The following is a 24,655-nucleotide window of genomic DNA, read 5'->3' as shown; positions in this document are numbered from 1 at the left end:
GTGGTATATTGCTTGTTTTTGCTTGAAGTCCTTAAGCCTTAATGTTCGGCTTCACTATGCACCGCAGGTCCTCTAACACTGTTGTTCTGGCCCTTTGACTTCAGCTCCTCCCCAGTTTGTCATCCGTCCAAGGGACCAAATCGTGTCACAAGGCCGTACTGCTACCTTCCCATGTGAAACCAAAGGAAATCCACAACCTGCTGTCTTCTGGCAGAAGGAGGGGAGTCAGGTACAAACACAGACTAATCCAGTTTAATGTTGTTTTTTAATTACTTTTTCATTATTATTTTTTACATGTGAAAACATATCACTCTCTTTTTAGGCGGGATTTATTATCTACCGTACATCTGGCGTTATCAGGTTTCGATTCTACCAACTGTACACACAGTCATTGTGTTTTTTGGATTCCCCTGCTTTGCACACACACACACAGACAGCACTTCTACACTATCTGCGATCGGTATCTTTACCACAGACACATAGATACACCTTTGTTCTCAGGATCCGCCAAATCAAAGTGTGACTGGCAAAGTGCTAATTGGTTTTCTGTGACCCTGTACTGATAAGAACGATCCTAACCCTCACTCAAGCAGATAACCCATTCAAATACCTGGGTGTCCTCACAACGGTCAACAACAGTGCCAATTAGGAACCTGTTGAGGCTTGTAGATGAGCCACAGATATGATTCAGCTCTCGCTAAGGTTGAAACACGCTCACGCATAGCCTGCAGGCCAACAATTAGAACAGAGTTTTCTGAAAACAGTGAACAGAAGTGAGACACATGCTTACAACTTTGCACAGGTATGATACTCAAATAACAATATGTTACCTAAAGCATTGTGAGTCAGTGCTATTGAGTAATGTGAACTCAAATTTTGTGTGTGTCTCACTTTGTCATTAAAGTTGAGGCTTTTCAAATGACTGTTCGTTCTTGACATTTCTGCACTTGTTGGCACTTGTCCTTGTGTTTATTAAAGCTTTCTATTCTTTATCCTTACTGTGATGTGATGTGATGGTATTTGTTAAAGCTAATTAAGTATATTAGTTAAATAACATTAATGCATTTCTTCCAGTTGAACATCTCATATGTTCTGGAGACCCATAGAGTCTAATAGAAAAGAAACTGTGCAGTTTGCTACATGTAAGTGATTAGATGTAATTCAATCCAGCTGTTTTTGCTGGTTCCCTCTGGGGATCCTAATAAAAGAGTACAGGAATAGCTGGGACAAGGTGGGAACTACTCAGAAAGAAGTACTTTTTTCTGTGTCATTAGTCGTCTAATTCTGTGTATTTACTCTGAAATGTGTTACGCTGATTATGTCTTCCTTTCTAAATTCAAGATTACATTATATTTAATAAAGTCTAATTTACATGAGGTGGTCTCCTTTTAAAAAAAATACATTTAAAAAAAAATCTCAAAACCACTGTGGAATTGAAACAGAGAGGAAAGTGGTCATGAAGCCAACAAGAGCAAAAAGTTCCCTTCCTAAGAGAGTGGAGCCACTGGCTTGGCCCAAGAATAAGTATGAAACCAAGTCATCAAACATGTTTTGCAGCTCGTGAAGTCGGTTCACATAGTCAAAGAGAGAATTGTTCATGCTGTGATTACACTAATAGTCGGATGTGTTTGCATGTTAGTGTGCACAGTATATGTGTGGATTCAATGGTGATGGATGTGTGAGCATTTTTGTAATTCTTCCAGGTTGAACTGCTTCCATGTTCTCACTAATTGGCTGTTTGTTCCATTTCCTGCAGAATTTGCTCTTTCCCAACCAACCCCAGCAGCCCAACAATCGCTTTTCGGTGTCGCCCAGTGGAGCCCTGACCATCTCATCTGTGCAGCGGGCAGATGCTGGTTACTATATTTGCCAGGCCCTGACCGTTGCAGGCAGTATCCTCGCCAAGGCTCAACTGGAGGTCACAGATGGTGAGGAAAACCTGACGTGTAACTTCTGCCATGCCAGCACACTACTACACACTGACACATTGCTTAGTACCACTGCAGATGGGGTGAGGCAGGTGAACCATCACCAAACAAATTACTTATACTGACACTGATGGCATCTGACTTGAGTTTGTCAGCTTTTAGCTACAACACGGCTATTGCCTGGTTAAGTGCAAGTAGGAATTTGGCCTTCAAGACCTTTGTGTGTGCAGTAGGTGCACAAGTACAAATGAATTTTTTAAACAGTCAAAGTGCAAAGAAAATTCAACTACTGTTGAAGAAATGTCAGTATGTCCATAACCTTCAGTTACTGTGTTTTTGCTCTGTGCACTTATTTCTTTCTTTCCTGATGCAATTTAATTAAAAATGCCTCGTCTTCCTATTGGAAAGAAAATAGAGCATTGCCCTTGAGTTTGTTCAAGTTTAATGGTCAGCGGTTTGGTGAGTGAGGGAGCCACATGTTTGTGTATGAGGGCGGGAGCAGGAGAAGGAGACTGATAGAGTGACAGTGGCTTTCTATGAAATGAATTATTTTTGTCTTGCTAGGCGCGGGAGCATCTAATCAGCTATTGTGATGGCAAGATAGACGGCTATCCATATGTCGGCTAAAGTACCTGCTAGCAAAAAGATTAAAAACACAGCATGGGCATTTTTTTGGTTTTGTTTTGCAGTCGGGTGCAGGTACATAATTGAAAGTGCCCTTCAAATTCCTGCTTATCACTTTTTCAGCTGTATTTGTATTTTTATTTAAACAAACATTTTGTACACATGGCATGCGGGTTTAACAGTCACAAGTGTCAGAACTCTGATTGGGCTTTAAATTCTTTATGAGTGTCTCAGACAGACTGAAGAACTCTATCAAAGTCTTACAAAGAAAGATACAGATATCCTTTTTGGATATTAGTGATACTACTTCCAGCTCACAATTGGCAGTACCAGGGCCACAGGGTGATCAACTTAATGGCAGTATAGTGGACAGGTGGTGGCAACAAATAGGATGTCTCCATAACTCAGTGTAGACAGTATGGTGAAAAACACATTCACTTTGGAATGAAATGTGTAGCATTGTTATAGTTAAGGTATTTTAATTCCCACTTTTATTTTTGCCAAGATATGCTATTGAAGACATGTTAGCAAAATGAATAAAATCAGTGGAAAAGGAGGAAAGAGTGTGGTGTGGGTCAGGGTGAGGTCATGGCCACACCTGCTGCAGTCTTCGTGTGATTTACTGCCCGGAGTCCCGCCAGCAGTCTGTGGAGTTCAAGGAGATCTGTAATGAGAAATTCCTGATCCAGAGACCCAAGGCCTTAGTCGAGCTTTGCCTCCTCCCTTTGTCACTCCCACATGCCATGGACACATAAATTAAACGCATCAAACCCCTTGACCAAACCATGCCTTCTGTTTGCGCTTTAGCTTCTGTCAAACCGAGTCTTACAGCAGTGTACTGTACTAAGTAAGGACTGCATTAATGTGAGGGACGTTGCTTTAAACATCTTTTAACAAACATGGATGCACATTATAATTTAATGCATCTTAATTTGACAAACTATGCTATCAGAAGACAAACTGTATCTTACTGAGTCCCTGGCTAGAAGCAAATGCTTTGAATCGTCTCTTGGCTGGATTTCAACTTTACATTATTACTTTTGATTCATTTGATCACATTTGCCCTACTTACTTATTATAGAGGCCTAAAAACAAAAAGGTGGAATTAATGTAGTATATTTGGCTGGTGGATAACATATCAGGTTTCTCTCCACCTTCTTGACCCGAAGCATCTACGAAAGTAGAGAGAATAATCTGGAAACACTTCCTTTTATCAGATGTAACTGCGGGACAGAAACTAGGGTTGCAAGCGAGGTGTGATAATGTGTTGAAAGGTTACTGAGGTACTTGGTAATTAGCCCCTGCAGGTCTGACATCATTAATCCATACTTTCTAATTAATGTAGGTTCTGCGAAGCCAGGGGGACTCCACATTATTCAACTCTAAATATATAAACTGCCTTTGTGCTACAGTACTAAATCTCTGAGATCGCCTCTGACACATCCCCTATTTTACAGATGTTACCCAAAGGCTTTTCTGGCACATTAAAACAAATGAATTTGCTCATATAAATGGAATCCATCAAAGTTGTAGCATTTAAATTGAAACTGGAACCAAATAATAAAAAAATTAAGGTTGCCTTCTCTGATTCTTTTGAAATAAAGAGTCCAGTTTCCGTACTTTCTAAAATTCACCTTTTATTGTGCCCCACACTGCACATAATGAAGTATTTATCTGAACCATACTGGCTCAATAGGCCAGTGTCTCACCGCCAAACTGTACCACAGAGTCTAGAGTAGTGTGTAAAAATAAAGCTACCCAGGCAGTAACTGGAAACCGCTTAGCATCCCTCTGCCACATCAATGAAAGAAGAAAACACTACTCAGCTTTTCTTTCCTGGAAATACAGGAATCATTGTTCTGTGGCACAATTACAAGACCTGCAGAGAAAATAGTCTACTTTATGATAGATACCAATATCCGCCCCCCGCTGTGTGTTTTATAACCAGTGCTATCACTCAGTTTATTTTATAGTCATGCGCATTATATGAGCATCATCATTCATCTGAACTACAGAATATGGATAACACTCACATTTTCCTCTTTGTTTCACAGTGCTCACAGATAGACCTCCGCCTATTATTCGCCAAGGCCCATCCAATCAGACCCTGGGGGTTGACAGTATGGCGCTACTGAAGTGTCAGGCTTCAGGAGATCCTATCCCCTCAATCAGCTGGCTGAAGGATGGGGTCAGTCTACTAGGAAAGGACCCCCGCATGTCGCTGCAGGAGCTGGGCAGTCTGCAGATCAAAAACATCAGGGTAAAAGATTTTAGTGTTAAAGTCACAGTTACTACTACTAACTGCTACTATGTGTTAAAAGTTTTGTGCTTTCTTTGTAGCAGAGCTTAAAACCAGCATTAACATAAAATGTTAATGCAGTTATTTGCAACCGCATGGTCATGTTTTCAAGACTCCAGGATACAAGGTTTTTCCAGTGGGCATACAAGAAGTACCAAACCCCCCTGTTTAACCTGCATGATTGTATCACTTAGTGGCATGGTAGCTCCATTTGAGTTCAGCTGTGAAGGGTTGGATGGAATCCAGCTGTGGTTCAGAATATATACACACACATTTATGCACACGCAAATGTATCAAGTAGATTAAATTTAGAAGAATCGCATCTCCCTTTCTGCACTCTGTGGCCTCAGTGGAATACCTATTACGCTTGACAAAACCGGTGACCACTGACATGTTATTTAATAAATGGAAGGAAGGCACAGGGACAGAAACCAACAAACAACCAAAGTTCCTAAGAGGGATGGAGAGACAAGCCAGCTGTCATCGGTCCAGGGGGTTCTTGCAGCCCATCCTAAATTAATTAGCCTGTCTTTGTTGTGGTCGGCAGGACAGTGGGGAAATAAGGAGGGGGAGTGGAAAAGTGATGGAAGGGTGGTGAGTAGAAAATGGAATTCATTAGGAAATTAGCGTCAGCACTTTGAGGCACTCACAAATGACACACGGTTTGTCCAGCGCAGGGCCTAGCCGGAGAAGTCCCCCCATCAGTTTCACTGTGTCAGCGATAGGAGGAAACACGTATTCAGTCACTGCTGCTTTTAGGAGGGGGAACTAAAACGTCCCTTTCGCTAATAGTGTTATTAATGGAATCCTTACTACTGCTTATATTGTTTGCTGCTTGTTTTCATTTATATATATGTCTTTATTCCACTGTGTTCTAGCTTGCAGACTCTGGGATCTACACATGTGTGGCCACCAGCTCCAGTGGCGAAACCTCATGGAGTGCCTTCTTGGAAGTCAAAGGTAGGTCGAGGGAAGATGACATGATATTGACGTGATATTTGTTTTAACTTTACTGTTTATTGATGAAAATGCCTGTTTGTTGTATTCTTCACTGAAACTTTCAGAATCAGGTGGAGTGATTGTAATGAAGAACCATGATGATAATGAGCTTCCAGGCCCACCATCTAAACCTCAAGTTACCGATGTCACCAAGAACAGTGTGTCCCTGTCCTGGCAGCCTGGGCTGGCTGGAGCGTCTCCTGTTTCCTCCTATGTCATTGAAGCGTTCAGGTTTGTTTTACCACTCCCATTAAAGCGCCAGTCACTAGCTATCAGCTTTGGTATGCTATGGATTGCAGATATAACTTTATTTCTCTTGCACTGCAGTCAATCAGTGAGCAACAGTTGGCAAACAGTGGCAGACCACGTCAAAACCACCCAGTTCACTGTCAAAGGTCTCCGTCCGAACACCATCTACCTGTTCATGGTGCGAGCTGTGAACAGCCAGGGCCTGAGCGATCCAAGCCCCATGTCTGATCCTGTCAGAACACAAGGTACCTTACATAACACTAATATAAAGCAACTTCATTACATTCACTGCATGTATGCATAGGTTCTTCATAAGCCACAAGCTGAATTTGATTTTTGTTTCTAAGGATAGATTAAGGTCGCTGTGTTCCACTCCAAACTCTGGTACTTATCAGCCCATCTCAGCAGTCTGCAGTGAACAGTTATACTGACACTAACACTGCACAACTTTCAAGAGGTCAAATTTTTCATTGCAGTTCAGCTCATTAAGGCTGCACTTAAGCAATTATGTAAAATAGCCATGTCTACTTTTGGAAGGCCTAACAGAGTTAGTGCTATGCCTGCTATGTTAATCATCATAACAGAAGAAAATGACTGTCTCCAAACCCAAAGATGATTTGGTTACAGTACTGGACAGTCTGCAGTCAGATTGCATTGATATGATAACACCCTCCCACAAGCAATCCTTTGGCCGTGCTCTGTCAAATGTAAGCTAATACCATCCTAAAAAAGTGAATTTGATTTGCAGCCTATCTCTCTCATGGTGAGATGAAGACCTTCAGATGATATATAGAAGTGTTGATTGACAATAGCATGCACTGATGATAAAGTGATTTTTTACTACTTTTAACTGTGTTTGGCCTGTCTTGCTCCTTTGGTGTGTCCATGTTATTTATCACTGCGCTGGGTTGTGTAAATGAGGCATCTTTTTTTTAAATATAGGAAATGATATTTGTGGCTTTTTTTCCTCCAGTAAATAACTCAAAATGTGGCTCATTTCAGCCACACTCAGTATCTCATATGCTGGATTTTTTTTTATTGCTTATAACTTGAAACACATGCATGGGAGAAATGAGCTGGAACATAGTGTCATGTGTCCATTCATCTTCCATCCAGTATGTCTAAGGGGTCATATATTCAGAGTTCATTCAGTGATGTGGTTTTTCAGTCAGATCCCAGTAAGTGCAGACAAGTCGCACGTCTAAAGAACTTTGCAAACCCAACTCTGCTTTCTTTTCTTTAGATCAGAAAAGTGCTTAATACAAAATGGAATGAGGTCATTTTAATGCAGATGAAGTTGCTCCTTTTTAAATGAAGTCGTGATTACCAAGTGTACACGTCTTTGTTAAATCTGGCTGGTCTATTCATTCTTTCTTTTGTTATTCCACTTCTGATGGTGATGAATCAAGGTTTATTGTGTGGAGCTGAGTGAACAGAGTTTAAGAAGAGTAAGAAACATTTTACTCTCTTTGACTTTACTTTGGGACTTCTCCTTCTCATTTTTACTTTCTTGTTCTCTTGTAGATATAAGCCCTCCAGCTCAGGGTGTGGACCACAGGCACGTACAGAAGGAGCTCGGCGAGGTCATAGTTCGCTTGCACAATCCTGTTGTCCTGAGTCCCACAACCATTCAGGTCACATGGACAGTAAGTATAGCTTAGCATACTCAGACTTTAGCTGAGTATTTTCACTGCAAGAGCATATATTGTGATTCTTTGATTGTGCAAAATTGAGTCACAGTCAAGATAGTTGGCATTAAATATTCCTCTTTGAAGTCAGAAGGTGCTCCTTGAGGCTAGGATTTGTTTTATGCCAGGAAATTTTTGTCAGGTTATTCCCTAAGACTGCAGCTTTGAAATTGTAAATGGGAATTTAAAAGTAACTGAACATCAGATAGCTGTAAAATGGTTTTATTAACCACAGTAACATCAAAAGAGATGTCAGAGACATCTGGTTGTTCATCTATCTTCCATATGTCTTCAGCTGCTTCCTGCTTACATAAAGGACTACCGTACTCAGATAAAAGCAGATTGAAATTAATTTTTGTGTAATACAGTGTAGTAATCTGCAAACAGGAACCTTTGCATCCACTATATCCTATATGCACTTTCTGATGCTTCAAAATAAGAATAAACTTTTGGCCAAGTTTAGAACATTTTGCCAAATGTGAAACACTTTAAAAAAAAATTATATCTGTTTAATAATAAGAACAGAAACACTACGGTGTTTAGACTGTATAATATGTACATGGTTATTTTGATTGTGGTCCTATAAATCCCTTGGTGGCAAAGGGAGTGCATTTTCAAATGATCCACATTAGCAGTTTTCCTGGTGACATCTTTATTGACCCCTGTGGACTTGTTCGCTAATTTAATGCTAAAGCATTGCTTTATGATTGCAGTGTACAGTCAACACAAAACACGGCTGCCTAATCAATCAGTGGCTGGGACCCTTTAAGTAAACAGAGTGGCCCCTTTCAGAAAGCTTTTATATTCCCAAATCATTCCATTAATAAAATTCGTGCACCAAGAACGGAATCCATTTTGCTGATTTACTCAAGCTACACTGGTGAAAAACAGCTGCTTAACATCCCACTTGAAAGCCCTGCTCACTTCTTCTTCTACTGTTAACAAGCCATTACAGTGAGTTATGCACCCGTTCCTCCTCTGCATAAATTCAGCTTTTTCTGTCTCGCTAAATGGTTCCAAGTTTTAGACGAAGGACCCGTTGTGGATTTCAGGGGGCTACTACAATTGCTGTCTCTCCATCTTTTCTATGGGACATATCTCCTGTTACCATCTCTATTGTGTATCCTCCTTATTTCCCCAGGGTGTATGTATTTGTTGCTGCATGAAATTCTTATATTCATACCACGTCCTAAATATAGTAGGACTTGCTTTATGGTGCCACTATTTAGCATTTATAATACACATGAGACATTCCTATGTCCTTCATGGAATGCCTTTTTAATGTTGGGGGGACCACTTTGTGGTAGGATCTATGGTATGAGATGATGTCAGTGTTAATTCAGAAAAGTGTAGAAGTGCTGGTCATAAAAGCCTCTAAAGTGTTATACATGCAGCCCTGTAAGAATTGCAGAAAAACATCAATGCATATTATCTATCAAATGTCCCAAAGTAGCATCCATTAATCTCCTCTGCACAGTTCTCTTTGAAATAAAAAATAACTAAATGAAAATAATGCCTTCTTTTACCTCTTTAGGTGGATCGTCAGTCCCAGTTCATCCAGGGTTACAGAGTTCTTTACAGACAGACATCGGGACTGCCATCACCAGGACCATGGCAGACCCAGGATGTGAACGTCCCCTCAGAGAGAAGTGTGATCCTCTCCGGTCTCAAGAAAGGCATAGTTTATGAGATCAAGGTCCGGCCTTATTTCAATGAGTTTCAGGGCATGGACAGTGAATCCAGGACTGCAAGGACCACCGAGGAAGGTAAGTGGAAGAACTTGCTGATTATATGTATATTACTGTATGTCAGGAGCAATAAAATCAAACTGTGGCGCAGCCACTCAAATGATGAGTGACACGATCCCATAGGCTGCTTCCGTGCCAGTTTTTGCTGCAATATCATTGGTGCCCCTCTTTAAAACTAAGAACTGTATTTTGTTTAAACATGCTTCCAGGATATGCTCATCTTTTTGACCTTCCAGCTGTTTTGTTTTTTTTGATTGGTGGTGTTAGTGCCAACCTTCGTCTAATCCATCACCCAGCAGCCACAGATCTGAGCTGTGATTGGGCACAGCTCACACTTCCTCCTGTGAAGATGATCTGTCACCTAAAGCTTGATTCATACAGGCTCTGACAAGGCCACAGAGCAATGCGGTGCTATATTATAAACAGGCGCACAGACAGATATGTATTTCGATCAAGTTTATTGTAGTGAACTAAAACTGAGCGACCAAAGTGAAGCTAAGTGTAAAACTGCTTTTGTTTTAGTGCCTACTACAAACTACATTACAATTAATTACACATTTTTAAAAAAACCTGCAATAACACTGTTTTGCTTTGATATAAACCTGAACACAAATACAACCACCAACCTTGTTTCAACCTTTTAACCATATAACTTTATACCTACAGCAGCACAAAAAGACAAATGCAGACGCTTAATACTGGAGGCGAAGACTGTCTTTCCACTGCATATTCAGGCTGCATGGACAGGAGACAGTTCACATCCTGTTGGGATGACAGGCCCATTTATTTTCCCTTTCTCAGAGGGACCATATCTCCTGTGGTCAGCTAGTGCATTCACTGCAGCAGTCGAACTGCCATCAAGTTACAGCTGTCGCCAACACACACTCTGGCACAAACACACACATACCTTAAAGTCACACATGCCAAGGTACATCTCCCTAAGGTTTCCTAAATCCACATGTCACAGCTATTACCAATGCTGATAATATTCCCTATCTGCATCCAGGTCCTGCACAATCTCAACAACTTTCTGCCATAACTCTGCTGCTGCGCTTGGTCAGAGTTAATGCACTGTCAAACACAGGGCTCTAGGCTCTTCAGAGTCCCTGGGACTACTGAGAAAATGTGGCTAGACAGATAGAGAAATCCGGTTCAGAGTGTGATTAAAACTTAGGTTGTTATTAGCACAATTAAAGAATCCCCAGAGTACGTCCAGGCAGATTCAGGGTTATAGTATGCTCAGCGCGCCAGTGCTGTGTCCATCTTTTTGGTCTCCCTTTGCCTTTTTCACACGTCCTCTCACTCTCCATCTGGACAGCCATATCATGGCTGATAAATGAACTCTGACTGCCATCTGATTCCCACTGCATAATTGTCTAAGAAGTCACCACAGAGGATCATGTTTTATGCAGAGTAATTCTTATTTAAGGAGAAGGGAAATCAGTAATGTTTGTATAAATGTTCATTTCTAGACTAATGATCTACAATACATTGATCTCTAGGGAGATCCCACTCCCAGTTTTTTCAATAGCTATTGGCTCCTTTTTTGTATGGATGACATGTTTGTATTCCTTCATCATCCAGCACAGCATGCCATGTGCATGCGAGACAGAGGGTCACATTCCTGCCTGCCATACATCACTCTGCTAATGGCTCTATTAGCGCAGCCTCTGAGGCCTCTAATGAAAAATGTGTATTGTTTAGCACAAATATGCATGATAATAAGCTGCTAAATCATTCATAACATTAACTTTGAACGACATTGCTTCTGATGACTGCCATGCACAAATCCAGCACTTCGTCACCTGAATGTAATTCGGTGTTGGAGAGCCCAGAGCTTGATGGTTGATCAGATGCTCCCTTGGAAGATTGTTTCTAATCTGGCTAAGGTGTTGGGTTCATCATTGGACCCATTCATCTTCTACCATGCCAGGGCCTTCTGGCTCTCTGGGGGTTGGTGTGGCCAATTGCACTGAGGGATGAGCACAGATTTACAGGGTGACACGTGCCATTTTGGATGGAGGTGAGGTGAGAGAGCGGCAGCACAGGAGTAATTGACCTGTCAGTATTCTGCTGTGGTGCTGCACCCCTGCCAGCCACTGTGGAAATGAGAAAACATTATTTTTAAAACGTTATTTCCAGTTGGGCCAACTGTTATTTATTTTTCCTTTTACCCCTTGTGGGGTCAGAAGATTGTTGCCATCAGAATAACAACAGAGGTTTATGAAAGCTTGGACCTGTCTTGTTTCTATCCACTCCCAGGCTGCCTGTGGATTGTGCAGATTCCACTTAGATGGGCATCACCCCTCTGATCCTCACCTACTGGCTTTAGTTTCATCTCGCTGATCGATGGAATCAGTCAATATGTTTACTGAGACTTTGTTTCCTTTTCCTAAAATTTATTTTTTTCACATTTCCTTCTTGTCTGCACTTCATCCTATAAGCTCATTGACCCGTGTGCCACCCTGGTCAATGCTAGAGTCTTAGTGTGACTGAGAGTGCTTGCCTGACTATGCCAGGCCATTATTCTACAAATCAATACCAGTATTTTCTGTGCAAACCTACCAAGCTGGAGACAAGGATGATATATTAAATCAATGTGATGTATTAAAGACAGGTTATAGCAGTATCGGATGTGCTCTACTTTTTATGTAAATCCCCCTCTAATGAAAGATCATGGCAAGCTTCGGTCACCTGGGTTGTCCTTATAGAATATCATGGCGAACAAAAATCTGTGTCTGGTATGTGCATCCTTGTTTCTGTTTTGATTCTCTTTGCCATAACTGATGGATAGTGTATTTGACTTTTGACATCGATATTTGCACCTCTTCTTTCAGCTCCCAGTGCCCCTCCTCAGCAGGTAACAGTTCTGACCGTTGGAAACCAGAACAGCACTTCCATAAGCATCTCCTGGGACCCCCCGCCACCTGATCACCAGAACGGCATCATCCAAGAGTACAAGGTTGGTCCCAGCACGTCAGCATGGATTCTCATTTAAGTCACACAAAGCGAAAGGCATCACTTATTTTTGTCCTTTCCGTTTCAGATCTGGTGTCTTGGGAATGAGACGCGTTTCCATGTTAATAAGACAGTGGATGCAGCCATACGCTCTGTAGTGGTGGGTGGGCTGCAGGTAGGAGTAGTGTACCATGTGGAAGTGGCTGCCAGCACAAGTGCAGGGGTTGGAGTGAAGAGTGAACCCCAGCCTATTATTATTGGTAAGACTGACTTATAGACATCAAATTTCCCTTTCTTTTTTTAATCCTTAGTGAATGATATTCGGGTATCGAATAATATTGTTGCAATAAAATTGTATTTCAGCATTAGTGTTTAATCTCGGGAATTGAGCAAATATCATTACTTTTTGTCATGAAAGTCTAGGAATTACCAAATGGATGATATTGTTAAAATATTTTGATATGTGGTCTGACTGGATATGATTTATGTGGAGCTATGGCAGATTGTGCCTGATTTGACCCATAACTGATGGCTTGGCCCGCAGCATGCTCTTATTTCCCCAGCGTCACTCACATAATCCATCTCTGAGAGCAGAGCCGTGAGCTTACAGTTATGATATGTTGTGTTTGCCTGTCTGTGGACGTGCAAATAGTTGTGTTCATGTGGTTGGTAATGTAAAGAACACGAGCATTTGAGCATCTTTGCACGTGCATATGCAGACATATGTGCGTTGTTATCCTTACAAGTGTACATTTTTTTTCCTGTCACTGTATGGGAATGTTAATAGCATGCGGTTTGCACTTTTCCTACCATGCTGCAAGAGATATCGTCAAGCACACTGGTCAGGCTGCAATTGGAGATCAATACAGACCAGGGTCCTCTCATCTCATTTCACAGTGTGTTTTATCAGCTGTGGAGGGAATTGGGGGCTAAACTAAGCAAACAACCTGCTCACCTGGGGATTTGTTATAAGCTTTTAAGCTTTGTCTTTTTCAGTCTGTAAAATATATTTTACTGCACATCCTTTAGATCGACAGTATGTCCTGCTTCTCTGGTCAATACCTCAGCTGAAATGTAACAGACACACTTTCTTTCAGCTTAATCTAGCTAACCTTTATGTTTCTGTTGGTGTGGGGGAAAAGTGAAATATTTCTAAGCTTGTCAGTATTTGTGCATTAACCTTCACCTTGAAAAATCAAATGATACAAAAAGGCATAAATCTTTATGTTTTTTCTCAGTAACTATTCAGCCAGCATTATATAAGTGCCGCCTTTGTGTTCCTGCACAAACAGGTAAAGAGTTCCGGGACGTGATTATACATGGAAACCGGAACAACAGCATCACAGAGCAGATCACAGATGTGGTGAAACAACCTGCTTTTATCGCCGGTATTGGGGGGGCCTGCTGGGTCATCCTCATGGGCTTCAGCATCTGGCTGTACTGGAGAAGGAAGAAGAGAAAGGGTCTGAGCAACTATGCAGGTTAGATTGATCACAGTTTCACGCATTCTGGTGCCTTAACACACTCTTCTAACTTTAAAGTGATTTTCTTCCTCTTTCAAAGCAGGAGTATTTTACCACGACTACACTATCGTTCTTCAGTTTTAATGAGTGCAGTCTTGATGAAATATATCAGAACGCTGCGATGAGATTGAGATGGCTACTGTGTTAAAGCTCAAAAGGAAGACAGATGTCAGCATGAAACATTTCCAGAGGGTCACAGTTTTTGACAAATCCACCCACTGTGTTGGTTATTAGCCCAGGGTGATGGAGCTGAGTGGGCAGGCTGGACTCTCTGCTGGTCACTGAAGCTTGGGTTTGTCCAGTTCTCCTCCCACACACTGACCCTGACATCTTACTGAGAGACCCCCCTGTCAATACTAGCAACCACCAAGTCCACATAATCTGCCAGGAGTACAAGATTTAATTAGAGAACAGAAAATGGTAATGAGCTGACAATTTAGTGTCGTATTCTCTGAGTGTTCTCGCGTTATTTCTTTCCTTTTAAATAAGTCTAAATCCTTATGATGTTTTCTGATCAAGTCAAGAAGTGCTACGATATGCTGACTTGGTTAATTTACTCTTCATTTCTGTTTGTTACATTTGTATGTGTGTGTGTGTGCGTGTCTGTTTTATTTTGTTTATGCCACCCTCTTTACACCTCTGTGGCCTCTGAGCTGGCTGCTTTCTGGCTGTCGCTCTGCACACTGGGTGACGTTGTGGTCTCCCATTCTCTGACCCTCAGCACCTCTCAGCTTGACCCAGTTCCTTGTGTGCAGATACCCCCCTAAAGCGCTGCTTACCTCTGCAGGCTTTTAACACACAACTTCTCTGTCTTCTTGTTTTGCAGTTCAGTCCTTCACCTTCACCCCTGCAGGTACTGTTCATTTGTCCCGTCTCCTCCCCCCACCTAAGTACAGCTTCATCTCCTGCCCGCTTCTAGTGCATATGTTTGAACTGTCACACTTACGGTCATGGCTAATGCAAATTGAAACCTCATGCTGGTGAACGCAATGTGTGCCATCAGAGAATCAAAAATAGAAGCGAAAAAACATTTCAGTTTGTTATTGGCCATGATCTGGGCCCTGCAAACTTAAACTCTTTTTTTCCTGCTCAAACCACAACTTTATTCCATGTCGTGTTGTATTTGTGTGTATTTCTATTGAAGCTGTCCGTTTCTGAATGGCGAGTCATTCTGATTTGTGTAGCTTTGTTTGTGGCATTTTTGTGGGGTACGGTTAGACTGTCCATTTCCTTTCTCCTTAAACAAACCCTCTTTGTTTTCTCTTTTTTCGATTTCCGAGCATCTGCTTTCCTTTGATGTCATCTAGTCAGCTGGGTGCCGTTTCCTTTCTGAGTTTTGTGTTCCTTATTTGTGACGATTCCTCTACTACTGTGACAACACATGTTTGCCTTCCTTGAGTGGCATTACATTTTTAATGGGCCAATTTCGTGAGTGTATGTTATCATCTTCCTTTTAGCTAATTCAGCTTAAGAGGAGTCCAAAGTGTATAAATGATTCATCTGAATAAGAAAAGGGAGAGAAGAGTAGCGGTTGGAAGTTTTAAATATTTAAAATATTCTAAAAAATTAATCCTTAAAAAAACTTCAGTAAACCTACAGTTTTTTTCCTTCACTAATTAATTACTTTTGTGAAGTATCACAGCATCCCTTGCAGGACATTTGCTTGGAAAAACTTGGAAAACACTCCTTAGAGATGCTAAAGAGAGAGCAGGTTTTTTCACAAAGAGTGTTGAGTAACAAGAGCAAACAAGGGCAAACACAGCATAAATTGGAGTGCTATATTTTGAATGGGAGTCAAAGTGGTGCTGAAGAGTCTTACAGTGCTCTTGTCTGCATTGACAATTAGTTGATGTGTTGAGCGTGTCCAGTCTCAACCCTCTAAAGCTGTCTCCACAGGAGTGGTAAATCACAACTATGTTAAGGCACGCGGCCAGCAAAAATTAGATTTGATGGAATTTTTATATGCTGATTATGCCACTCCCACCCCCACCTCCACCCACGATCGGTGCTTATTAAAGGGGATTAATCTGTATTCATATTGGGGGGAAAAAAGTGCTTATCTTGAAGACGGAGGCGAGAAGCACAGCCCTGCCGCCATGTCACTCTGGCTAACATAAAAGTATTCCACAGCAGCCCAGAAATGTGCCCGAGCACAGATAGGGACTTCAGAGGCCTTCCCCGCTGAACAGCCTCCCCCTCACACCCGCCTGTCAGTCCTCACTCAAACAACTGAGTATTCTTTAATGCAAGTTTGGTGGTGGGGAACAAAGAGAAGCGGCTTTGGATTTCACTGAATAAAGACTGCGGTTTCTGTCTTGAGCTCTCTGAGATCTATTTTATTCTAGCAGACTTGCAATGTTGGCTCTATCTGGGTAAAACAAAGTATTTTAATTCCACCTGCTGGTATTCACTTGCTTAAACCCTAATGTAGTAAATAAACGTTCAACTCTCCAACATGCATGCTTGACAGAATTTAAATTGTCTCGCTCTCATTTGAAAGCCTGGAATTGTGGTTACGAGAGTAAAAATTGGATTAAGTAAGCTTAGGTAATGTTGGTGATACATTAAAGTGTAGCAGTCTCTCTAATCTATTGTGGGAGTTTCCTCTGTCTGTCTTCTGTTACTACGTCACCCACAGAAAAGCCCCCTCTTTTGCCCATGCCTAGGCTTGTTGTGGAACCGACTTGAATGAAACAGAAAAAAAGGGGGAATGTTCAGCCTTCTTCTCTCTTTAATCTCCATCTGTGGAACAAATGAGCCAAATTACTAACAGCTTTCCTTTGCTCTCTTAAGTAAACCAGCTCTCTTATTTCCCCCCCTTTTCATTTCCCCCCCCCCCCCCCCCCCCCCTCATTGGTACGAGGTGGTTTCCAAAACTCTTGCTGCTTTTCTGTGTTTCCTGTGATCCATTGAAGTTCTTACATGCTTAGAACTCTCACTGCTGCTTTGCCATCACAACAGAGATGAAATGGATCCTTCACAGTCGGCTCTCACTTTCGGCCACGCAGTTTTACCAGCCTCCGACTAAGAGCGGCCCTTGTTATCTGTAGATCGCTGTAATGAAACAGGCCACATGCATACCTTCTGGGGAGCCCTGCCAGCCAAAAAGCATCAGCAACTCAGCCTCTACGCTTGTAGATAGAAAACTCTGTGTGGTTAATGAAGCCTCTGCCATTTCTAATCTTTCTTTTTTTTGGTTTGAGATTTAATCACAAATCTGATAATAACACAGCAGCAAAATAAAAAAAAATGAAATGAGTTTTCCCTCTCATCAGGCATCTTGTCCTTGAGGAACACATGACGTCTCCACTTATGCAAAGCAAAGCAATATGCAGTCCTCTTCATAGCCGTTAAAAAAAGAGAACGACATTGGATGCAGACGGACATCTGCACCCCTTTGTGAATCCATCAACTATCATGTCGTGCATGAAAAAAATGAATACATTGCTATTGAAGCACAAGAGCAAAATGGGCAATGCTAAAAAGACAATATTTCTTTCTTCTTATGGAAACAAACCCTGGTTTGCTTTATGTTATACCTGAAAAACTTAATATCTGGTATTTTTTTCCCTTTTTCTTTCTTCTCTTTAGTGACATTCCAGAGAGTTGATGGGGGGCTGATGAGCAATGGAAGGTGAGTATCGCATGAAAGTGAATCTCACACCCATTCTACACATTTGTGCGCAGTCTCATCTAAAACGAGTAAAAAAAAATCCTTTACTTTATAATTATTTACTTCCCTATGTCATTGGCTTTACTCAGCCTTTCCTCCATAGTTATGCATGAAGTCCTCAGCAAGCTGCTTTTGATCCCAGCACTTCTAAATGTCTAATAGATTGATTGATAACCGATACCTGTTGTGTGCCTACCATGCAAACACGCATAGAAATATACATTTCAACCACATCTCCATTCATGCATCGGTAGATGAACTCATAAATCTCCTCAGCGGAATTAACAGAAACAATTTAAGCATAGAGTGCTTTTATTTTGTCATTTATCTTCCGCTGCTGGCTATAGGCAACCCCGAAGCCCTCTGGAGTGATAAATTTGCCTGTCACCTTGCGTGGGCGGCTGGGATCTGAGCACATGTAATAATGTAAAAATAATTACCCAGGGGAGAGGTGTGTGGAGGTACCCCTTATGCACCCCCATACAGCCTGCTCCATTTCACTCTGTGTTAGAGGGGCTATGGTGACTAGGGCACATCTCAATGACACCAGTTACAGAGCCTTTGTAGGTATTCAAGAGACTCCCTGGAGAATCCCAGGCTTCTGTCTATCTACTGCTTATCACACCTGACTAGGTAGAATCTCCAGATCTCAAACACTCAGTGAGAGTCTGCAACTAAATTTGACCCTGAGTGTATCTGGGCGTTTGGGAACGTGTCTGCTCTACAGTCTATTTGCAACAATTTGTTTTTTAATATTTATGCTCTTTTTTTTCTCCAAATTTTCCCATTTTCTGTGCATACAACTGGATGCTACTGTGGACAATTTTGTTTGTATTGTTCTGTCAGCTGCCAGCAATCTCTTAATGAATTAGCCACGCCACTTGCCATGCCGTTTCTCATCTACTTTCTGCTGAAGTGTTTTTCCTTCAATTTTCCACATAAGTGGTTCTGATTCTCACTCCAGCGAATGGGATTTGAAATATCTGTATTTTTGCTGCTTTATATTTGTCATATTTTTAGTCAGAAGCAGTGACTTCCATAATTTTCACAACACTGGGATGCAATCTGGAGCCCTAGCACAAGCCTCTGATCCATTAGTCACTCTATTGTCATCAAATCCCAGATGTTGCTACTTCCCCATCTGCCCTGAGAGTGAAAATGTGGAACAGAATATCTTGGGGGAAAAGTGTTCATGTGTTGCCTGAGATGTTTATTGCATTAATTAGACAATAGCAAATTAAACCACGTCTGTTTCTAGTTTCTCATTGGCTCCTGCCAAATTGCTCTGACTGAACAATTACACTTAATCGATCACAAAATAAATGATTCATGGAAGATGAATAGGCTGCAGATTGGTAGACCTGGACCATTTGACTTTGGCTGCTCAGCTGAAATTGATAAAAGCTGATAAGGGTTCATTTCTTATCCCCCTGCCAATAAGGAGATGGTAATTAGAAGGTAGTAATAACTTCCTATCTCGGCGCTGATCAATATTTTAGCACAGCAGATTTACTCCGATCGGCAGGGAGCATGGGATGAGCACCGCAGTGAACAGGTTTCACTGACACTGTTGCTATGGAGATTCCTTTACATCCCAGAATACTAAATGACAACATGTTCTCTCAGAGTTAATCTAGAAAGTAATCTGTGTTTCCCCTTGTGCTAAGTGTTAGCTAATGTCTAGACTTTTAATCCAAGTTCTATTCACTTGTCTGTGGGACCATAAACGCTTGATTTATGAAGTTGCTTTGGAATTAATCTCTCTCACTTGGCTTATTTATGGGAAGCTCCGTGTCAGGCATCTTAGGCAGTATTTATGGTTTCCTTCCTCCTCATCACAAGTAACTGAAATATCTAACAAGAAGAAGAAATGCTCCAAATCAAATTTCTTCTGCCAAGGTTGCTATCCATTCTAGGATAGGCATGGATTAAGAGTTAGGTGTCAACTTTTCATTAAACGTATGACCCTGTGTCTGTCCTCCAGCCCTTCTCCATTACCCCACCATTGGAATACACACATGTACACACAAACACATATAGCGAGTCTGTGGCAGAAATCAGTCTTATTCTAATTATCCTTAGAAGAAATGCTGCTTTGTGATGAATACAAGGACGATGCAGCCATTTCCTCTGTCAGCTCCTTGTCTTTCAAATGGTCTTCCTCAAGTGGGCTGGGGGAGGACATGCTGGAGCACAAGCCTATAGCTGCATGCATTTCTGTGCTATTGCTGGAGTCAACAAAATGAACAATGTCTCTTCTTTTTCAGCTGTTTGTAGTTTTGCCCCAAAACAGGTTAAAAATAAGGTTAGAGAAAGAGAGTGTGGCGAGAGAAAATAATGGCAATGGAGTAACAAGACAGCCAGAAACAGAGGTAGAAGGACGAGATGGCTTGGAAGATGTATTACCCTATAAAAGTGCATGTGTCTGATGCACAGCCATCAATTTGAATGACTTGTCTCCCCCGAGGGCCTGTTTTGGCATTCAGGAACCACAACGAGGGCTCTTAGCTTGCCAGGGCTGCAGTTCATTTGGACTCCCCCCACTGTGGAATCGGTGTCTCCTCATTAGAACTTGTGGCTTAGGAGAGAGTGACTGCAGCAATGCCATTACCTGCCCTTGTCCTCAGGGCCTGACTCCCTGAGAGCCAACACATCACCCCTCTGGAGCTAAGGCAAAAAAAATCCCATCAGGCAGCTTGACTGGTAACTACTGTGTTACACAGCTTCTCAGAGTGCACACATATTGCAGAGTGCAGTCTGCTGCTAACTGAGGGGTCTGCAGTATACGCTAAATATACCGGCTGAGGATCATTTGTCTAACGAGGTACACTAGTGATTACGCAGTTAGAAATTTTGTTTTGCATTTTAATCAGCTTCACAAGTGGCAAGTGGTGTGGCAGTGAATTGAAAACAAAGGCATTTAACGGCATCTTTCATTCTCATTTTACTCCATCTGTGTTCCTCATGGTAACGAGCCTTAGACGTGATTGTACAGTAAAGTGGCCCTAATGGCCTCCCAGCAGTCACCCATGACAGGTTAAAGTCGTGATGACTGCTTTTATAGCTCTTACACCTCAAGAGGGACACAACACCTGTTAAATGGACCTGCCCTCTCCCTTAGACAGACATCCCACAAGCCGGTTCCAGGACCGAGGTCTCACTCCCTATCAAATAAGATTTAGACTGTCTGGACGTCACCACAAGGGGTTGATGGGAAAACACAGCAGAAGGGGCAAGATATTAATGAATTAGGAAATATATACATGTGGGTATCAGCATGTACTGCTGCACTTTTATGCAAAGCGCAAATGCATGCATTAGTCTGCCCACGGTGTGCTTTTGCATTAATAACTCAGAAAATGTGACAAAGGCTCAGCAGGAACAGAAATTAAAGGGCCTGGAGGAATTCCAACTTTGCGGGAGAAGAAATGTATCTATATAGCGTTTCCCCCCCATACTGAAGACTTGTTTCATCAGCTTCAGAGGTTTATGGAAAACTTATCTCCCACAAACACACATGCGTGTGGACAGTAACATTTGTTTTAATTTTTTTGATGTCTTCACAACTTCTTGCTGTTGATTGCTGTCATATTTTCTGTATGTGTGTGTTCCAGTAACATAATAAAGAATTAAACAGGGTATAATGTGTAATTGGGGATAATCTTGTATGAAAAAAAAACAAAACAAAACAAACCTTTTGTAGTAATATAGTTTTATGGCCTGTATCTAATCTGTTGTTTGATCCTTTGTTTCCGCTTAGCCGCCCAGGCTTGCTAAATGCCAGTGATCCAGGCTACCCCTGGTTAGCAGACTCTTGGCCAGCAACCAGCCTGCCTGTCAACAGCAGCTCCGGGGGACCAAATGACCTGAGTAACTTTGGTCGAGGAGGTGAGCGCCCCGGTGCTTTCCCACTTGCTTTGAGAAAAAAGACCATGAGAGATGAAAGATGACTGCTCTGCCTTCCTCGCTGTGATGCACATATATGCATTCAGGATGTATACATGCATGTACATTACATTTGTGTCTGGATATATATTTATCACACCAGAGGACAGCTACAGCATTAACAGCAGGGGCTTCACTGTCACCACGCTGAGTGATGGCATATAGTCCAGCCTGGTGTCAAAGCCCATACCTCAGAGCAAGCGAATGAGAGAGGAGAGACGGGCAGAGGAGCAGGGGGTGGATGGCTGTTTGAAAGGATGGTGTTGAGCAGCCAGTCGTGAAGGACAGGCACAGCTTGACTGGCGCAGATGCGGACACTTCCGCCATGGCTTTACATCATCTCCCCTTCACTGGGCATGCAAACCATGCACTACGGAGAGAGAAGCTGCCTGCTCTCCTCCTAGCTCTCCCTCTTTGACTCTGTTAGTACACACACATGCAGAGCAGCAACATTATGCCTAATGTGTAGGAACACATAGGGAACCTAGTGAGATATCCAGAAGATATGTGGAAGGAGAACAGGAATGTCATAATGCTACAGTAGAATTTATTTTCAACAAATATATTTGTTAAAATGTGCAACTGATGGCAAGATATACCATAGATATTGCAACATTTTCGCTTTTTTTCCATTTTCTTTTGTCAGTAATGCAGAGCTACAGGTGAGGTGGGCATTTTTTAAAAGGAAGCCTTTCATGTAATCTCTCCATACTCTTACCCAGATCTCCCCACTGGACAAGGGGATAAGACGGGCACCATGCTCTCGGACGGAGCCATCTACAGCAGTATAGACTTTACCACAAAAACCAACTACAACAGCCCTGGCCAAACATCCCAGGCCACTCCCTATGCTACCACTCAGATTCTCCACTCCAGCAGCATCCATGAGCTGGCTGTGGACCTGCCTGAGGCCCAGTGGAAGGCCTCGTTGCAGGCCAAGCAGGAGATGGCCAACCTGGGCTACTCCCTGCCCGACAAAAACTCCTGCAACAACAGTAAGTTGCAAAAGTAAATGCAGTCTGTAGGGATTTGTGTGTATGTGGGAGGCTCACCAAGGTTTTTTTTGTTTGTTTGTTTGTGTTGGGGTTTTTTTTTATAGAGTATGATAATATGTCAGCCAGAGCTATTGTTCCAGTGACATTAAACTGAAAGCCAGATTACAAGCCACAGGTTTACAGTTGTAACAAGACAGCCTGTTGGTATTGAAACTTTTCCCTCAAAAGTCGTGGAGGTCTTTGTTGCGCCACTGTGGTGGGAAGAGGTTGTCTTAAAAAGAGCGGTTTCTACCTCAGCAGACATCATCTTGGTTTTTCTCCAAGGCTGAATAAACATCTCACAAAGGAATACTGCACTTAAGCGATCCATCTATTTACCCGCTGAGTTTTCTTGACGGTACCGCAGCTCCTTCAGTTTCAAAGTAATTGGCAATCCATTTTAGCTTGACTAATATTTAAGAAAATAATCCAAATTAATTGGATTTGATGCAGGATTTTTCAAGGCCGAATGGAGTTTGATAGTTTAAACGTAATGAGAGTTCTTTGGCCTTATTCTAATACGTATTTATGATCTGGTGATTTTCCAACAGTCTAAAATAGATTAATTATAGTTTTTACACATTGCAGTGACTCTTTCAAAATGTTTTGTAATTCTCCCTGAAATTATTTCAAGAAGTATGCTCAAACATGATTATGTGTGATTATACCTCTCTGAAGCAGGACAAATAGTGAAAAAAAATCTCTACCACTGAGTCATTCATCAGTATTGTGAAAGCTTAGCTTGGTGTTTATCAAATCAACAACAAATCAGATTGGTCTGTTGCATACGAATCAAATAGTGTTAAATAATTCAGCTTTTTGAACATATGAGTCCTGATTTTATCCTGCTTGCTTGATGCTCTAACTGCATGTTTGCATGTGCTTGTGCTAACTGCCAATCACCTGATGCCACTGTGATTTTTGCCCTTTAACCCCCACTGTAGCCCTCCTATTCATTCCTGACTACCGATTGGCCGAAGGATTGTCTAATAGAATACCACACAACCAATCACAAGATTTCAGCACCACCAGCTCTCACAACAGCTCAGAGCGAAGCGGCAGTCTCTCAGGTTGGTTTACGCAGCAGAGAATTAAGCAGACTGGGACACGCTGCTCCCCAGCCAACTTTATGATCGACTGATGTCTTAATTGCTTTATTTATTTGTTATTTGCATGTACAAACTTTATATCCAAAACATTCTTAATAACACAATTCCCTCACCATCACCAGTGATACTTGGCTCACACAGCTCTCCCTGCTTCTAATTGATCACATATGAATGGTATGGTGTTATTTTTGTTATGTGGGGTTCTGAGCGCAACTACTGCTGAATGTAAAGATGGATGTGAGTTGAAAAGTCTTTCAAAGCATAATGAAATAGGAAACTTAAGTCAAAAGAAAGAACAGCAATATAATCAACTGACAAATTATGGCTGCAATTGCTAAGGCTGGGTTCATGCCATTACTGCTGGTCTTTGGGAAGGCTTTGTCTCTCACTGTGTGAGTGAGCAGACGGGAGTAGGGGCAGAGGGAGTCTTTCAGACAGAGTGGACTATATACACACACAGACACCATTAGAGATGCTTGGCTGGGTAAAGTGGCAAAAATACCTCCCTTTTTCCCTCTTCCTCTAATGGTGGCCAACTACACTAAAACCCATGTTCAGAGAATTACAATGTCATTTATAGGACACCAGGGCATCCCTCTGACTGTCTCCCTTCCACTCTCCTCTTTTATCTAGTTTCAAGCCACTGCTTTAACTGGTCTCTAATTCAATGCTGAGGCACACTGTGGGTTGAAGAGAAGGATGTGAAATGGTCATGCCTTACAGGCAAATTCCTCCTATAGAACCACAGGTGACTTATGTCCCTGTTTGGGCTTGCCACATAGTAGTATAATTTAATAAGATGAAAAGAAGTAATTAAACGCATAAATTTCTGCTTACACTAAACAAACAGATTGTGCAAATATGCTTTAAAGCAACAT

General features: G+C 41.8%; 1 protein-coding gene across 11 annotated transcripts in view; it reads left to right on the top strand.

Annotated features, from left to right (window-relative positions):
- robo2 (roundabout, axon guidance receptor, homolog 2 (Drosophila)) overlaps nucleotides 1-24,655 on the top strand; it is a 258,201-nt gene that overhangs the window by 216,363 nt on the left and 17,183 nt on the right. For 7 of the 11 annotated variants that reach the window (XR_014888201.1, XM_085243892.1, XM_085243894.1 and 4 more), the window contains 16 exons: nucleotides 105-229; nucleotides 1,757-1,928; nucleotides 4,607-4,812; nucleotides 5,730-5,811; nucleotides 5,916-6,081; nucleotides 6,178-6,344; nucleotides 7,624-7,745; nucleotides 9,322-9,553; nucleotides 12,373-12,497; nucleotides 12,582-12,753; nucleotides 13,786-13,974; nucleotides 14,843-14,869; nucleotides 17,608-17,650; nucleotides 21,450-21,577; nucleotides 22,357-22,629; nucleotides 23,613-23,738. Coding sequence is in view for 10 of the 11 variants with exons in the window: in XM_085243892.1 (XP_085100018.1) it covers nucleotides 105-229; nucleotides 1,757-1,928; nucleotides 4,607-4,812; nucleotides 5,730-5,811; nucleotides 5,916-6,081; nucleotides 6,178-6,344; nucleotides 7,624-7,745; nucleotides 9,322-9,553; nucleotides 12,373-12,497; nucleotides 12,582-12,753; nucleotides 13,786-13,974; nucleotides 14,843-14,869; nucleotides 17,608-17,650; nucleotides 21,450-21,577; nucleotides 22,357-22,629; nucleotides 23,613-23,738 (2,355 nt within the window). In the remaining variant the exon portion in view is untranslated. The remainder of the gene's footprint in view (nucleotides 1-104; nucleotides 230-1,756; nucleotides 1,929-4,606; nucleotides 4,813-5,729; nucleotides 5,812-5,915; nucleotides 6,082-6,177; nucleotides 6,345-7,623; nucleotides 7,746-9,321; nucleotides 9,554-12,372; nucleotides 12,498-12,581; nucleotides 12,754-13,785; nucleotides 13,975-14,842; nucleotides 14,870-17,607; nucleotides 17,651-21,449; nucleotides 21,578-22,356; nucleotides 22,630-23,612; nucleotides 23,739-24,655) is intronic. The other 4 variants (XM_085243897.1, XM_085243896.1, XM_085243893.1 and 1 more) reach the window with 3 other exon arrangements.

Source organism: Mchenga conophoros, linkage group LG14, assembly GCF_057382185.1.
Source record: "Mchenga conophoros isolate Kocher_MC1m ecotype Shallow Benthic linkage group LG14, M_conophoros_male_GT1.1, whole genome shotgun sequence".
NCBI classification, from domain to species: Eukaryota; Metazoa; Chordata; class Actinopteri; order Cichliformes; family Cichlidae; genus Mchenga; species Mchenga conophoros.
Note: the sequence above shows the minus strand (reverse complement) of the source record. Positions and strands in the feature narration are given on the sequence as shown.